The following is a 16,680-nucleotide window of genomic DNA, read 5'->3' as shown; positions in this document are numbered from 1 at the left end:
CACGGCAATACGGGGCCTATGTGAACATGGCGTACATTACTATGGAACATGAATAAACAATCTTTGAACTTTTCTCAAGTGATAGCAGTACCAGTCCTACCTCTTAATAAAACTTCAACAGCAATGGGCCGTTTCGGGCTGTTGTGGTTCCTTCGTTTTAGCTGGATTTGTAGACAGTTTCTTCACTATCATCTTCACGCAAAAATACATTAAAAATGCCGAATATTTTTTTCTGAAACTATTACATGAACTTTCAGTGAAACCTACGAAGATTTTCAAATTGTTTTGGCCAGTTTGTCGTGTGGGGTATGTGGCTATACAACATTACAATAAGTGTACGTTAGTATACGCTTTAAGAATTGTATTAACATTTACAATTAATTTTTCTTCATAGCCACTGCAAAGTGTACTGTTGATTAATTATTAATTTGTCTGTTATACGGATATTATACCAAAATATGTTATCAATAACTCACTGTTAAAAAACAGTTACTGGAAATAAAAAGGCAAAGTAGTTTTATTTATTAGCTGAATTAGTTTAAAATCATTTTTAAATACACGTTTTGCTGCTTACGATGGAGAAGTAAAAGCTTTACGTATTTCCTTGACCAAACTGCAATGCCGAACAGAACAGTTTTCTAAAAAGGTATCCTATCTGACTCCCCCCCCCCAAGGCACTCTTACCTATCAATTCCCCTCTTGCATTGCAGTCTACTTCCATCAATAAACGCACCTCCAGTTTATATGACCTTGCGTCTCTGCAGTGGTCCCTGGTCACTGCGGGATTCCAGGTAACGAGAAGGCGGACGTTCTCGCAAAAAAAGGCACAACTATCATCCAAACTTTTTCTCAGGACATATCTTCTCACTCCATGAAGCTGAAAATCAGAGACTTGGAAAATACTATCTAGATATATTTGAGAAGAAATTCATCCAAAAACCTGGTTCAACTAAATCGCAGACATCCCGGCCCACATCAGGTTCAAAGCAGTTGCCGCTTTAAAGGTCATTGACGAAGCGTGGTTGTCTCAGAAAACTCCTTCACAGAATAAATGTTCGCGATAGCCCTAAATGCATGCTCTGCAATATGAATAGGGACCTGGGCTCAGCCCACGACCATCCTGTCTGCCCTGCTCTTGTCTCCTCGACTCTACACAGCCGTTATGGAAGGAAAGGGCCCTTATGCGCTAAACATGCTACTTAGTGACTTTCTTTGTTTTACGTTCTAATATCTAATTTTTGTGTTCTTATTTTGTCTTAACTGTAGCCCGATATTGGAAATAAATAAATAAATAAATGCATACAATATCATAGTTTGTCTGACGCTTGAAAGTGATACATAAAAAATATTTACCTGTAACAAAATACTGTACAGACTGTGCACTTTTATAAGTTTTCTTGTCTATCCAGTGATCAGAACGCACGATAAAATTTTAAAAATTGACTGTGAGCAGTTTTATATGTTTGGGAAAAATATTTTCTTACTAAATAATTTATGTACAGTTTACATCGACACAGTATTAGTTGAAAACGTTTCAATGCCATATGTATTTATGTATATCGTCCATATTCAAGTGTCTATTTTTAAAACATGATGACTGTCTTGTTATTCACGTGTGCTCCTTGATACGTAAACAATTGAAGATGATTTTTTTTCTTTATTTATTTTCAGAATGTCGTAATGTATAGGAAAAAAATCAAATTTCATGAAACGGAAAAAAAAAATCAATTACGTGAATATAATTGCTCTGTAAAATTATAAATTTTCGTAAAATCAAGAAATGTGAAAACTTGATTTCATGTACCCACTTTTCTTACAAATGATTTAGGTCTGACGCCCTTACTTTATTCTAAAACTCGAACCTGATAGCGTTTGGAGGATTTGGATAGCGTCGCACTTTACAATGCGAATTTTTACACCAGAATAGGCTGCACCGTAAAACCGTAAAACTTTAGACCAGTGTTGAAACTTTAGGCCATTGAAGTAATCTGGGAGTATGTGCCATGTAGTGATCGTTAAAGCAAAGATCAAGTCTTTTAAAAATTCAGTAGCTTCGCAAGTGTTGTCCAGCTAAGTTCATGTTGTTTACCCCAAGCTCCAGATTGTTATCCTTCTCGTGTCAAAATTCATTTGTGTTGGGAGTTTTTTTGAAATTTTTGCTTCAGCTCTCAAAGTCTCCTTCGAAACATATATTTGCCGATTGAATTCTCCGATGGTAAGTTTATTACTTTATTTCGTAGGTATCTAAGATGATTTAGCCTTATCGTGAATCATCATGTTACTTTGTTTACTTGTCGTTTCGAGGTTAACAAAATATGGGAATTCGAGTTGCAACTTTAGACCACACATTTTTACTATCGTTTGTCAATATTTTGTGAACAATTTTTTAGCCTACTTTCCCAGTAAAAGTCAGAAAAAGAAGAAAAAAGCATGAAAGAAGGCTTAATGCATCTTAAAAATATCGTGAAAAACAAAAAAAAGTCAAAAATAAATAAAATAATTAAATAAATATTGAAAAATTAAAAATTGGAAAGTAGGGTATTGAGATGGGGAAAAATGTCTGTCGGTGTGTCTGTCTGTCGGTCTGTCTGTCTGTCGGTCTGTCTGTCTGTCCCCCCGTAATAACTTTTGAATGAATAGTCCGATTCGAACAAACTTTTTTTTTGTTCGAAAGATCTCGGCGAGGACACCTCATTCCCATACTTCACTTTTTGATTTGAACTATTTTTTGTTCAATTTTGAACAGTTCAAAAAAACTTAACATTAGCGCCTACGGGGAAATTCAAAGCAATTCCGAACTTTGAGGCGAATTTGCTTCAAACAAACTTTGTAGGAAAAAGCTTTTGATAAAAAACTTGTATATAAGATATCTTTTTGATTTGAACAATTTTCCGTTCAATTTTGAACAGTTCAAATCCCTTAACATTAGCGCCTACGGGGAAACTGAAAGTCAATGTAGATTCCGTACTTGAAGGCGGATTTACTTCAAACAAACTTTGTTGGAAATAGCTCTTGACGACCTACTCCAAACTCCGACTCCGAGAATTTAGGGGGACCTGACACCGACTCTGACTCCTGTTCCCGACAATTAATCGGACTCCGACTCCCCGACTTCGACTCTGACTTCGTAGCTTTGGCAAACATTTATGCACGGAGGACAAATGACTGACTCCGATTCTTGGATATTCGACTCCGACTCTTTTATCCCAAAATGAGATTGACTCCGACTCCGACTCCGCTGCTGTGGTTTTAATTGTGAAATAATTATTGTTGATATGATTTGTTTTTATTTTCACGCTAAAGTTTTAATTTAGGTATTTAGTTTTCGGTGAATAAACTCGAAAAATATGCGCAGACGATTTTTTTTTTTTTTTTTTTTTTGACAATGAAAATTATTTCTTTAAGTTGACATTTTATTGTTTTTTTTATTTTGATAAGTGCATTAATTCGTTTAAAAAATTATTTTCGGCAACAGGGGAAAAAGAAACGATTTTTTTTTTTATATGATGTATTTATTTTAATGAACTTATTATTATTTTTTCGTTTTGAAAGCTGTTAAAAAAATTTTTTAATGGAAAGAAGTGTATTAGCTGCTTTGTTTAAAAGGTGCTGCTATTTTATTTGTTCGTTTTTTTTGAACAAAAGTAAGGAATATTTTATTCCAAGAAATCAGCTTAAAATATTTTAAAAAAATATGTTTGAAAAAATTTGCGATTTTAGCTATTTTTGAGAATATTGATCAGGTACTAGAAAGTAGTATGGGTATACGGGAAAGTAGGCTCGTCTAGTTCTAGACGGAACTTCTTGTTATTATCTTGAGTAGTTTTTTATTTTTCGGGTTTTCTTTTGGTTTAGACATGAATCCACGGAAACGAAAGGTGGCCGTCCTTACATCCACTATTTGCTTGAAATGATGGAAAAGGTGATTAAGAAAATCAGGAGCAACCAAATTTCAACATGGAAAGCAAAAAAGGGTCAGTGGGTAAAAAAAAAATCTAACAATGAAGAAATCAACCGCATTAGGACAAAATTTATATCAAGCCCCTGTAAAACAAATTATAAACAAAAATGCACTTGTAAAAAAATAATAATAATAAATTCAGGAGTAGGTACCTATTAGTTGCTTTTCATACTATCTAACGTTCATATTTATATATCTGAATAAAATATTGTATTTTTCACAATGGATTTTGTTTAAGAAAACCTGATATTGACTGAAAAAGTACAAAAAGTTAATGGATCGAAAAAAGTAAGCACATTTTTTTTTTTCTTTTTTTTTGCAGTGTACGGAATTGGAACAGAACGATCTCTGCAATGTAACTTTAGACTAGCGCGTTTTAACGGAGCATATCAAGGAAAATATGAGGTGGTTTAAAGTTGTCACCACCCATGTGCAAACTTTATACCACTTTACAAAAAATCCCCCCTCCTTTGTGTGTAATTTAGAATTTTTTTTCGAAGCGTCACTCCACAGCTGAGATGTATGGTATTGTATGGTTTAATTCAGAACTTTTTTTGGCAAAGATTAATGGAAATACGAAGAAAAATACCCATTAAGTGGTCTAAATTTGTACGGTTTTACGGTATATACTTTGTTTTCGCAATTTAGGAACGTTATTTTTGATCCCGTTTACGTAATGAGCGCTTGTATGAAAGCCTTTTTTTAATAAATTTGATTGGAACTATGTTAATACTTACTACATATTTATGTATATTATTATCTTATTATGTCATATTTTAGCTACTAATTTGAGATCAATCAGAATAATCCAAAAAAAAAAAAAAAAAAACCTGACTTAAACCTTCAAAGTTATTAAATTGCTTGAGTTTTCACTCGATCTTCCAAAAATTAAAAAATACATATTTAATGATATGATGAAGAAATAAAACACGTTTTCAATGTTAAAGATCGCAAAGTCAATATTTAAGTACTTACTATATAATGATATTGAGCCTCGAGTTTCACTAATGCTATTTTTTGCCACACAATGGTAGGACCCGTAATCTGTTCTGCGCAAGTCACTTATGGAAAGTTTCATACTAGTTTTATAGGAATTCCTTTGCACATCAGACTTGTATCTTGAGCTTTTGTACACAACTGGCTCTTCATCTCTCAACCAATAGTTATCCGATGTCGGATGTGCTTCAGTGTGGCACTCTAGAGTCACGTTAATTCCATCTCTAGCACCTACTAATTGGTTGGGTATCCATATTAGAGGTTGAACTGTAAGTAAGTAAAAATGACGAAACTTAGTGTAATTGATTACTTGATTGCGTTTAAAAACAATGAAAAGTATTGAACAATAGCTGTGGAGGATAATGTAACTGTCACACAGTTTCACTTTTGAACACTTCAATTTTGCAAACAATTTCAGAGCTCGAATGAGGTTACTACTCATCGAGTTAATGATACAATTCCATAAGTCCAATCCACCCTTACCTTCTAAAACTTTATTTGCAAAAAAAAAAAAAAAAACTTTTGGATGACGTTATTAAAATACCATATAGTAGGTAGCTCTAGTAAGATAACAGAAAATGTATAGAGTTACTGTAATGGCAATATTTTTTATAGTATGATAAATCGCAGTTTTTTCACAAATTTTAAACGTAGCGTTACGTGCGTGACTCAATTAGTCCGTAAATTTGCAGCACCTCAGTTTTGGAAGTGAACTGATCTTTTTTTTTTCAATAACTCTACACATATAAAGTACGTAGCTTATACAATGTTTTTTGAAGGGCTTACAGTGTCAATAAAAATCAGTACAATTAATACAAAATAATGTTACGTATGTAACAAAAGTGCGTTACGTGTGACACCGTTTAAAAAATGTTTCATTTAAAAGTAATTTTAAAGTAAAATATGATTTATTTATGCCAATATCGTATCACATGAATTAAAACTGTTATGGTTTGTTTACTATGTGTGCCTACGATAGGTGAGGAGGTTCATGGCGCAGGCTGCGGTATTGAATTGTGTAGTAAGAATGCATTTTATGCATTTTTTTTTCTTTTTTTCATTAGAAGGGGATGAGGATGTACTGGAACATTCGACGAAGATATTTTCAATCACATAAGGGAAGGTTGCCGTCAATGGACCGGTTCCATGATTTAACCGCGAATATATTTCCAGTACCAGAATTTTTGCGGACGCGTAATCAATTTTAGTACCTTCTTTTGTCTGAAGACCGTCTACTACAGACTCGTCAAGTAGCTTAATTTACTTCATCATATAGTAAATCGGTCAATTATGATTTCTACCACTATCTTACAAATAATCAATATTTTTATTTAATTATAAAATAATTTAAATATCACTGATCAATTAAATTTGAACATTGACTTAAAAGAGTGCCTTTTTAAGTATAATTCTCCATACCTCATGGTTCATCATGATTCGTTATAGCAGTGACACCTATAAGAATATTCAAAATGACGCAGTTGCTATTATTGGACCGCTGGGAGTTTTCACGAATCGATCACCTGACAAATTGGGTTATTCATTGAAAATCTCAAATATTGTTGCAACTTTACCTCAATTACTTTTGAAAACTGCTCAATTGTTTGAAAATAAATATGATAATAATAATAAAAGAAGTTTCTCAGTAATTCACGAAAACTTTTTCTTTATTATAATTTCAACTCATTTTTTTTATAATGTGAATTTAAAAATAAAATCATAATAATACAGTTTCAAATACTTTGCTGTTCCAGAAAAATGCAAAAAATAGTAAAATATGGCAAGTGGACAAGTGTGCGCATGTAAAGTGCAACAGTAGTTTACAGAAATAGCGGCATGGACGTTAACGAAGTCTGCTGACAATATAGAGTCCTGGAAGCAACTTTATTAAACAGTCGCATGGAAGATAAAAAACTGGTTTGTTGTTACCTTAGACACTTATTAGAAATTTAAGAAGTAAGCCCTTCGAAATAGGAATTGAATCATATTTTGAAACCAGAGAAGACGTTTTTTGAACTACTTCCGAAAAATTGGAGGAATTCGCCTTTCAAGAGGCTGAGCAAAATAACATATTTAATTAAGACAAAAAGTTTGTTAGTACTATATTCACTGGTAGTCTGAGACTAAAGCCACTGGTTTCAGTAAGGAAATGGTCAATAAGTTCTGTGACATTTTAGAGAGCCTTGTCGGCAAGTACGATCTTGTGTCGAACAAAAATTTTCAAAATATATTAAACAAAACTCCCAACAGTTCAAAAGAGGTTGAAAATATATTAGATATAAACGGTGTTGCACAGATTGAAAAAATATCAAGTAGTGAAAGAGGTGTGATGACAACAGCTGTGTGTTTTGTGAGTGCTGTTTTTTTTAAAGTTCCTCTTGTCCGAAAATAAAACATTTTAGAAAATAAATCACTTTCTCTATAACTTATTGTTATTTGTAGTGTTTATTGATCGCCTGTTATAGATATTTGTAAGTTACGCATTGATTTTTTAATATGTGGTCCATAGAATGTGGTCCATCGATGGAAACTCATGGTCCATAGCAACCGGTAGCCATGAATAGACTACATACTAGAGCATTTATTTTTAATTTTTATTCGTTATTGTGTATATTTATCATGAAAGTGAGTAATATTATAAGAAGTGAAATAATAATATTCACTTTATATTTTTCACTTTATTCAGTGAAATATACTGAGATATTGTTCTTATAGTTAACGTGAAATTTGAGTTTGATTTTCTTTCTAAAAAAATCGAAAACTGTTATGTGGTTCATTGGCGGCAACCTTCACCTACTCAATATTTTTTTCATGTCAACGTAAAATGTGCATTTCATTCATTATTATGTTTTCGCCGAAATTGGAGACTTAACGGGAGAAAAATTTCCGACCTGTAAGCGCAGTCAGCTTATAACAACCCCGATCGCGTCCCGTCCTGAAGAAGTCGCCGCGAGCTGCTTTCCCGACGGGTTTTAAACAATCATGATAAGTCGCGTCATAAATATGTCACTATCGGTAAGTCTTCAGTCATCAAATTAAATAAAATTCATAAGCAGAGAGAGACAGAGACAACATTTTTGAAAATGTAATATGAGTTTAACACTTACTTACACATACGGTCATTTTCAACTATAGTTCTGTTAGCTGTTTCAACATCTTGTAATGTGATTTAAGAGCCCAAAGCACATTAAAAAAGTATTTTCAACGTATTTACCTTAATATCGAGATTTAAATACATTAAAAAAGCGTATTTTCTCATCCAGAAAAAGCCAGGCATACAATTCAATATTACTTGAATCCGAAATCTTAATTAAAACAGAAATTTTATCTTGTTCTCAATCAATATGTAAATGCGAAAGGCTGCTTTTCAATAAAAGTACCTTTCGGCGGATCGATTCTGTAACAGCGAATTACATTTCCAAGGGCAGCAAAGGAAAACATCGAGGACAAGAACTCGCCCCATTTAATTGGAAAACCTCAAGCTAAAAAAATCACTTTAGTGCTTTGGGGTAAGCCAATAACCTAGTGCTCATGTTCGTTTGACCATGCCTCGAGATTGCCTGGGTTCTTTAAGGGGTGTTGAGCATCTCTTCCTTTCGAGGATTAAACGGGGTTGCTTTACCATTCACCCTTTTCAATGGGTGCGCAAATATTTGGACTTCGCCTTAATGGGAAAAAACATTTAGCTTTAGTATTTTTCTTGGTCTTTTTGATGCAAGGGTTTTATAAGCTTTCCGTTTTTCTCCTATTTAAATCATTAAGTCATTCAGCTTAAATGTTCATTAGTAAGTGAATATGTTGTACAAGAAGAGACGCTAGAGATTTTCGCCAGTGATAATTAAACTTTTTTAAAGTGTGCGTATAAAGCGAAATTTTCTGAGCAAAATTGATATTTAAAAATAATCGAGTTTAACATTGTTTCCAAAATTATCAATCATATTTGCATATCTTATAATACATAATATATTAATGATAAAAAGTATGAGTGAATAAACTTTAAGATATTTGGAACTCATAATTGTAACTACGAGGAAACAATTCTACATAAAGAATGCAAAAAGTTTTTTTTCTTTTAAATACAAGGACAGAAATCACAGGATTCTGTACAATGTCTGCACAATACAAACACCAAAGGATATAATTATTTATTTGTTTTTTTTAAGTAATTGTTTGTTTATATATTTCTACTATCCAAAATTTATATTGTATCTAAAAAAAACATTTCTTGTCATTTATTTGTTTTTTTTATTTAATTAATATATTTGTTTTTGGAAAATAATTGTTCGTTTATATATTTCTATTATCCAAAATTTATATTTTATCTAAAAAACATTTCTTGACATTACGCCCCTCAGAAACATTAATTCTAATAATGGATGTTGAACACAAAATTAGCACTTCTGTCTGTGACAAATTAAAAATAAACAGAAGCATAACGCTAGGTATGATTATTTCAGAAAGATAAGCATTAATACCCCATTAGTAGGTTTTGGAGCATTATATTTTTCTTGAAAATATAATCCTTGCATTTTGATAACAAACTCGAATGAAAACAGTTATAATGCCACATGGAAGCAGATATTCCGAATGTCATAAAATATAGTTTTTAAAAACAAAATCTTCGCAAAAGAGTGAAATCCGATTAGCAAATGTAACAGAAATGAAACATTTTTTTTTTTAATTTCATCTCAGACGCTTTTTTACTCTTCATTTCTCATTCATGCTAGTTCTACGATTAATAAAAAATTTTGATTTCTATTTTGAGCGATATTTTTGCCCTAACAATTTCGATTAGCATCCGTCTGAAATAAAAACTTATGTACAAATACAGAACATTGTTGATAATCTCTAAGCAAAATACAAAGCTGCCGGTTTTGCGGCATCATATGAAGAGGACCCATGGAAATGTCCTTGAGATTCGTTAGCCAGAGAACCGCATGAAATTGTAAAAAAAATCCGATTTATTTTAGATATTAGAATTTGGGGATCAACCCTTTGAAAAAGACGGACAAGTTCAGAGACAAAACGTTTGCTCACAAAGAAAAATATACTTACACTGCACCTCTAGGTTTATTCTTCTGGTTATAACTGGAGGGACTTGATTACTTGCTAAACAAAGGTAAGCAGCCATGTGGAGCCTCGAGACACTTGTTAGCCTCAATTCTTCGCCTTTATATTCTCTGACTAAGAAATTAAGCACATTATGAGAAAGAATAGAAGTTTAAAATACTGTTTTAGATGAACATAAAGAAAAGTTAACTATTTTAAATTAAAAACAATAGAAAATCCGTGGCAGACCAAGGTTTTTATCTGAAGACTATACAAAGATTTTAAAATATCGACAGCATTTAAATATTTATATGCTATAAAGTCGCCCGTCAAGGTATGAGGGGTGAAAAGTGATTTCTACATTTGAAGGAAGCAATTGCCTCTTAGGTAAAATTTTGATAGTAGAAATTTTAACCATAACTCCAGTGGATTAACCCCTAAACTCCAGTAGATAGCGTTCATTGTAGACCTTTTTGTCATTTCTTCATTCTCCTAAAATGACAGTTTTACCACTAAAGCAGTTTAGTTACCGGATCCAGATCAGCTTTGTTGAAATAAGGCACTTCCATTCATGTAAAACATTTCCAAAAATATTATCAAATTATCATGTCCTGGCGCGAGATGATGACGTCAGCGTTACTCGATCATTCGCTATCATATATACGAGGATAACATTGCAAATATAACATTTAAAAGTATTCACTTTAAATGTTATGTTTAAGAGATAGAAGTTGTTTAAGAGTAGAAGATAGAAAGATTATCAGTTTAGCCTCAGTTATTCTACTTTATATTCTTTGACTAGAAAAAAGGAATAAAGTATACCAAACAAATAAAAATATAAAATATTGTTGTATATAAACAAGAAAGAAAGTTTATCATTTTAAATTAACAGCAACAGAAATCTGCTTTTCACACCAAGTTTTTACCAGATAACCGACTAGACTAAGATTTTGGAATATCGACAGCATTTGAATATTTTTTTAATTACATTAAAAATGTATTCAGTTTGATTGGTAGCATGTTTATAAACAAAATTCATATAAATGCTACGTCGAATTTCACATCATTTGTAATTATTTTAAAATATGTCTGATTTAATTTTGTAAGATCGCGTGAATTTTTAAGAGTTGTGCACTGGAAATACCTAAACATTTTCATCAGCATGAACAAACCATACGTGCCATTATATATAAATATATATTTAAGAAATGTGATTTTAAACTTCTTACTGCTTAGTAAATTCAACTAAAAAAAGTTTTGGTAATTAAAAATTAAAAAAAAAATAATAACGAACGGAACGACAGAAAAGCAGAAGTTTAATGCTAGAATATATATTTTTATAGAAAAAAAAGTACACATTCGTGTACTTTTTCAGAATTTCGGAGGACTTAGAACGTGAAGAAAAATTGGTAGTTTTTATTAAGAAGCTGGCGACTTGGATGTCAAAAAGAGAAAAAAAAAATGACAAATAGAAATAAAACTTTTCTTATAAAATGAAACAAATGAAAAGTAGAAATCTATAAAATCAGAACAAAGTAGCTAAGGTACGTCATGCTTCGATGGGAAAAAAGGAAAGAAAAAACTTTTTTTTTTTTTTTTTTGTATCAGTTAACTTGTTTGGACATCTTTCGATTTTGCTTCTTGCATTTTCGTTCGTTCTATAACCCATTTCGACAGATATTAGTTATTTTCTTCTTCCTGAAAGGTTTCCGAAAAAGATATGTTTTGTTTGAAAATACTTTGTCAATAATAAGGGATATTTTACTGGAAACGCACAAGGGTTATCCTTAATAAAATCATTAAAAAACTACTTAAAAATGGCATGTATAATAGAGTGGAATGAAAGTATAGGCAAAAAATTTTTTGTTCGAAATTCAACTTCTAATAGCGCGGAACAGTTGTGGTTTGGTTCCACAAAGAAAGGGTTAAAATATTTTTGCTCTACCTTTCCATCTTGAGGGTCCGCTTTGACGTTGAAGTTTACAAAATTTACACTTTTTTCCTAAAATTCCACTTTTAATGCAAGTAATTTTTATTTTAGATGCTCAATTTTTGGTGGAGGGAAAGAATTGTGACTGGGTATCATAAAGAACAGGGAAACATTATTTTTATTTTACCTTTTAGTTCTGTGGGTCGCTTTGACCTTGCATTTCAAAAACTTGCTTTTGTTTTGTAGTAAATTAATCGCAACTTCGTTTTTCTGTACTTATTTTAATAAGTTAAAAAATTGTTATTTGATACTATAGACTTAGAATTCATTTATTTATATCCTAGATTTCATTTTAAATATCTGCTTTTACTTTTTTTTCTTGAAAACTCTTACTTTTTTAACTACGGTTTTTATAAGTCATTTCTCTTTTTCATAAATCAACTGTAAATGTCATGAAAGAATTTCAATATCACTATATGAGAGAAAACACTTTTATCTTGCCTATTTATTTACTTCAAGGGAGGCCCTTGAAAGCCTTTACTTTTAGTCTCTGCGTATAGGGGTACTTCGCCTCCCTCTCATTCTTAGCTTGAGGAATGAATTCGTTCAAAGCCATGTGGCACCTGTTTCGCATGTCATCTAAAAAAAATAGGCAATCACATTGCTTAGCTGAGATTATGCCTTGCCTACATAGTCGAACATTTGTTTTTCTCGAATGAGTGTGTGTGAGAAGTTGATTGTCGATTTGTTAGTAGAGTTGTAAGGAAAATGGCTACTAGTAGCAAAATTAAAACGAGAACTAAATTAAAGTGTCCTGTATTTGGAACAACCAAAGAGTTGAGTAAGCTAGTTTTGCCCACGTATGAAGACATGATGAAATACTATTTGCATGTTAGGAACCATTTAAAGACAGATGAAATAACGAAACAACAGTAGCTGAAGTCTCAGAGGCAGTAGCTTTACAAATCGAAGAACTGTGGAGGAAATTTTCAATACCTATAGTTACTCACACTCGTGTTCTTCAACTCATTCGTTCATACAATACCAAGTACAAAGAATTATTAAAATCTATACGAAAACAGAAAAATGAACGTCATCTGATCAAAATAAAAGCATTCGCTGAGGATGCAAAACAAAAATTGTTTGATATCTCGTCTTGTAAATGTAAATTTTCCTCTTGTAGTTGTGAAAAGTCCCGCAAAGTTCCTGTGGAAGAACGGGCGTATTCTTCATGACCAGAGAACTGTTAGAAAAATGATCATGAGCACTGTTGACTTAACTGCAACAAAAAGACTTCGACGGAAGGCAGAGAGAAAATCAAAAGACAAAGCTCGCCCTTCTAAAGTTGCAAAACAAACTGAAAGTGAAACACCTATGAATTTAGAACAACTTCAAGTTCATCAGAAATGGACAGAAATGACGAAAGTTTCCAGGCTTCTACTTCAAATTTTAGAGCAAAAGTGAAGGAGACACCATGTTCCATGAAGCTACCACGCAACTCTCAACAAATGCGAGTTCCTTTACCAACATTGGCAAGGGAATGTGACCGATACGGTGTTTCAGATAGAGCTGCGGCATGAATTGCAAGTGCTGTGCTTCAAGATGTGGATTTGATTACAGAACAAGATTTTTCATGCGTGATTGATCGCAGCAAAATCATTCGAGATAAGCAGAAGAAAAGGAGAAATGTACTGGTACAAGAGACGGAAGCTTCGAGAAGTCTTCGTGCTTTGTAATTTCGATAGCAGAAAGGATAAAACGTTACAACTTGCAAGCTTAGATGTCAAAAAATACCGTAAAACAGTAGTTGAAGAGCATGTTACTTTGCTTCAATAACCTGGATCTAAGTACCTTAGCCATGTGACTCCAGCCAGTGGCACAGCGATAAACATCACCAGAAGTATAACTGACTATATAACAAGCAATAACATTTTAGTTGATAACTGTGTAGCTGTTGAATGTGATGGACGAAGGTCTCGAAGTTCATTTCAAGAAACCGTTGCAATGGTTAGTATGCCAACTTCATTCTAACGAACTTCCCTTACAAAATCTTTTGAAACACTTAGATGGTAAAACAGAAGGTCCACGCGCATTCTGTGGAATCATTGGTAAAGCATTGGATCGATGTGAACAGTTGCCAGTTGTAACGTTTCAACCGATTCAGGTTAATCTTCCGAATATAAACAGAATGAGTTGAGCACTGATCAACAGTACTTATTTGATGCTTGTAAAGCTGTAGCTAGCGGTCAGTGCTCTAAAAATTTGTCTAAACGAGAACCTGGAACATTAGTACACTCACGGTGGTTAACGACGGCAAATAGAATTTTACGGCTGTACATGACAACTGACAGTCCGCCACAGAACTTATACACATTAGCAGAATATGTTATGAAAGTGTATGCACCAATGTGGTTTACCATTAAGATTAACCACTCTTTCAAAGCTGGTTCTAAAAACCTCTTTGAAACAATCAAAAAATCACGTTATCTCTATTCTGAATTAAAAGCTGTAATCGATCTTGTGATTCAGCGCAATGGTTACTTTGGGAATCCGGAAAACATATTGATAGCGATGATCACAGATGATCGACGCTGTGTCAGAGAACTTGGTTTGCGTCGAATTATGAATTCAAGATCTACGACACCGATTGGATTGCGAAAATTTACAATTCCAGTGTTTAATTTTGATGCTGAAGACTACGATGAACTCATCGATTGGTAAAATTGGGAGCACACGGAGCCACCACTTACAAGTGGAATTCTAGATAAGGATTTGAAAGAAATGGTGCTTGATGGCGTACCTTCTGAATTGTTTGATTTCCATAGCCTCCCGTGTCACACTCAAGCAGTGGAACGATGCGTTAAATTAGTCACAGAAGCATCGTCTACGGTTTGTGGTGTAAGCAAGAGAGAAGGATTAATTAGAGTAAGATTATAATCCAGAAAACTTATGCCGCAATATAGCACTAAGTCTGAATATTGTCAGTCATAAAACTGATCTCCAAGCCAACTTTTCCGCTAAACTATGTGTCATTATTTGTAGTGTACGGATTATAGTTTGAATTTGAAGGAACAACAATTTGAGAATTCATTTAGTAACTTCTTTAGTTTTGCTGCGTAATTTCTGTGACTGTAAAAAATTGGATTCATAATTTCATACTTTTATGTTTAAATTTTGTAATCTATCATATGTAAAAATCACATTTTGGTGCAAAGTCACACTTGTCCAGCAGAGAATCTTTTACCTCAAAAATGCTTTTAATTGTTAGTTTTTTTATAATTTTTAGTTTTATATAAATAATAATTGATGCATATTAAAGCTAATCTTTTTGAAAGAATAACTTTTAATACATTTTTCTCAGTGTGCTAAGTATTGTAATGTTACTTAATTTTAACTCGATATTGGGTGATTTTAAAGTATATGATATTTAGTATATTTTATCATTTAAATATTTGAGTTTGGTATGTAATTTACACAAACGATCAACTTTGAAGTGCTTTTTCATCATATTGGAAAAATTTTTGCTTTAATGGAATCATTAGAATTTGTATCAGTTTTGATGCAATAATGGTCAATTTCAAGGTCCGAGTTGACCCTCAAGATATTTTTAGTTATAAAAATGCTTTTGCATGACAAAATATCTATACAAGAGGAAACTGTTCAGCACTATTACTTAGCTTTAATCAAATTTTGATTTTTTATGAAACTATTACAACTTTTGTCAGTTTAGATGAAAGAATGATCAATTTCAAGACGCGAGCGGACCCTCAAGATATTATTTGTCATAAAAATGTTTTTGCATGACAAAATATCTATACAAAAGGCAACTTTTCCGCGCTATTGCTTAGCTTTTAAAAAATTTTGATTTTTGAGGAAATTTTTATAACTTTTGTCATTTTGATGCAATAATGGTCAATTTCAAAGCAAAAGCGGATCCGCAAGATATTTTTTGTTTTAAAATTGCTTTTGCATGACTAAATATCTGTACAAAACACAACTTTTCCGCACTATTACTTAGCTTTTACCCAATTTTAATTTTTTCACTCCACCCTAATGTATGAGGACCTATTCTTAGTTATTTAATTGAAGGCGATATAAAGAGCACTATAATAACTATTCCGTTTTAAAAATGTTTACTTAGTGCATATAGTAAAAATATTATAAATAAATATCCATATGCGTGGGTTTTTGCATGTATTTTTATGTTTTAATATATGTATCCTGAGCTCTACGAGGAAATAAAATGTGTAAATATATTTGAATTAATTATTTTTAAACTTGGCTCAATATCCAGAAAATAAGAATGTAACTCGAAATAAGCAAAAATATTTCTTAACTTCACATCATGTCCTGAAGGAGAGAACTAATTGTTAGCAACAAAATTGCTTGCAACATATCGGAACATTTATGAACAAAAAACTTAAATTAATCGTTGTAATTACACATTTATTATAAAAGGGGAGGTTTATGATAGCTTAAATAAAGTACACTGCAAATAATCGGTACATATTCGGAACAATATAAGTGTTACAGCTGCCGGAATATGTACTAAAATGTATTTCGAATGCATTCTGTAACAAAGAACGTGCGCTGAAATGTTTTACCAATCTGTTAAGTTATGAAGAAAACGTTCCAAAAGTGCACCGAATGTGCTTTGCTGAAAACCTCGATGCAACTGAAGTTTGGGAATACACTTGAGAAAACACATTTTGCGCATATTGGAGAGTGCTTGTGAAATCACAGC

The 16,680-nt window shown here is 32.5% G+C and overlaps 1 protein-coding gene across 1 annotated transcript in view; it reads right to left on the bottom strand.

Annotated features, from left to right (window-relative positions):
• The window catches only part of LOC129234560 (lachesin-like), a 296,164-nt gene that overhangs the window by 8,399 nt on the left and 271,085 nt on the right, over positions 1-16,680 (bottom strand). Inside the window, exons 6-7 of the mRNA XM_054868580.1 lie at positions 10,013-10,141; positions 4,937-5,224 (exon numbers count right to left, since the gene is read on the bottom strand). Of these exons, the coding sequence (XP_054724555.1) occupies positions 4,937-5,224; positions 10,013-10,141 (417 nt within the window). The remainder of the gene's footprint in view (positions 1-4,936; positions 5,225-10,012; positions 10,142-16,680) is intronic.

This window comes from Uloborus diversus, chromosome 1 (assembly GCF_026930045.1).
Source record: "Uloborus diversus isolate 005 chromosome 1, Udiv.v.3.1, whole genome shotgun sequence".
In the NCBI taxonomy this organism is placed as follows: domain Eukaryota; kingdom Metazoa; phylum Arthropoda; class Arachnida; order Araneae; family Uloboridae; genus Uloborus; species Uloborus diversus.
This window is presented reverse-complemented; position numbering and strand designations above follow the sequence as displayed.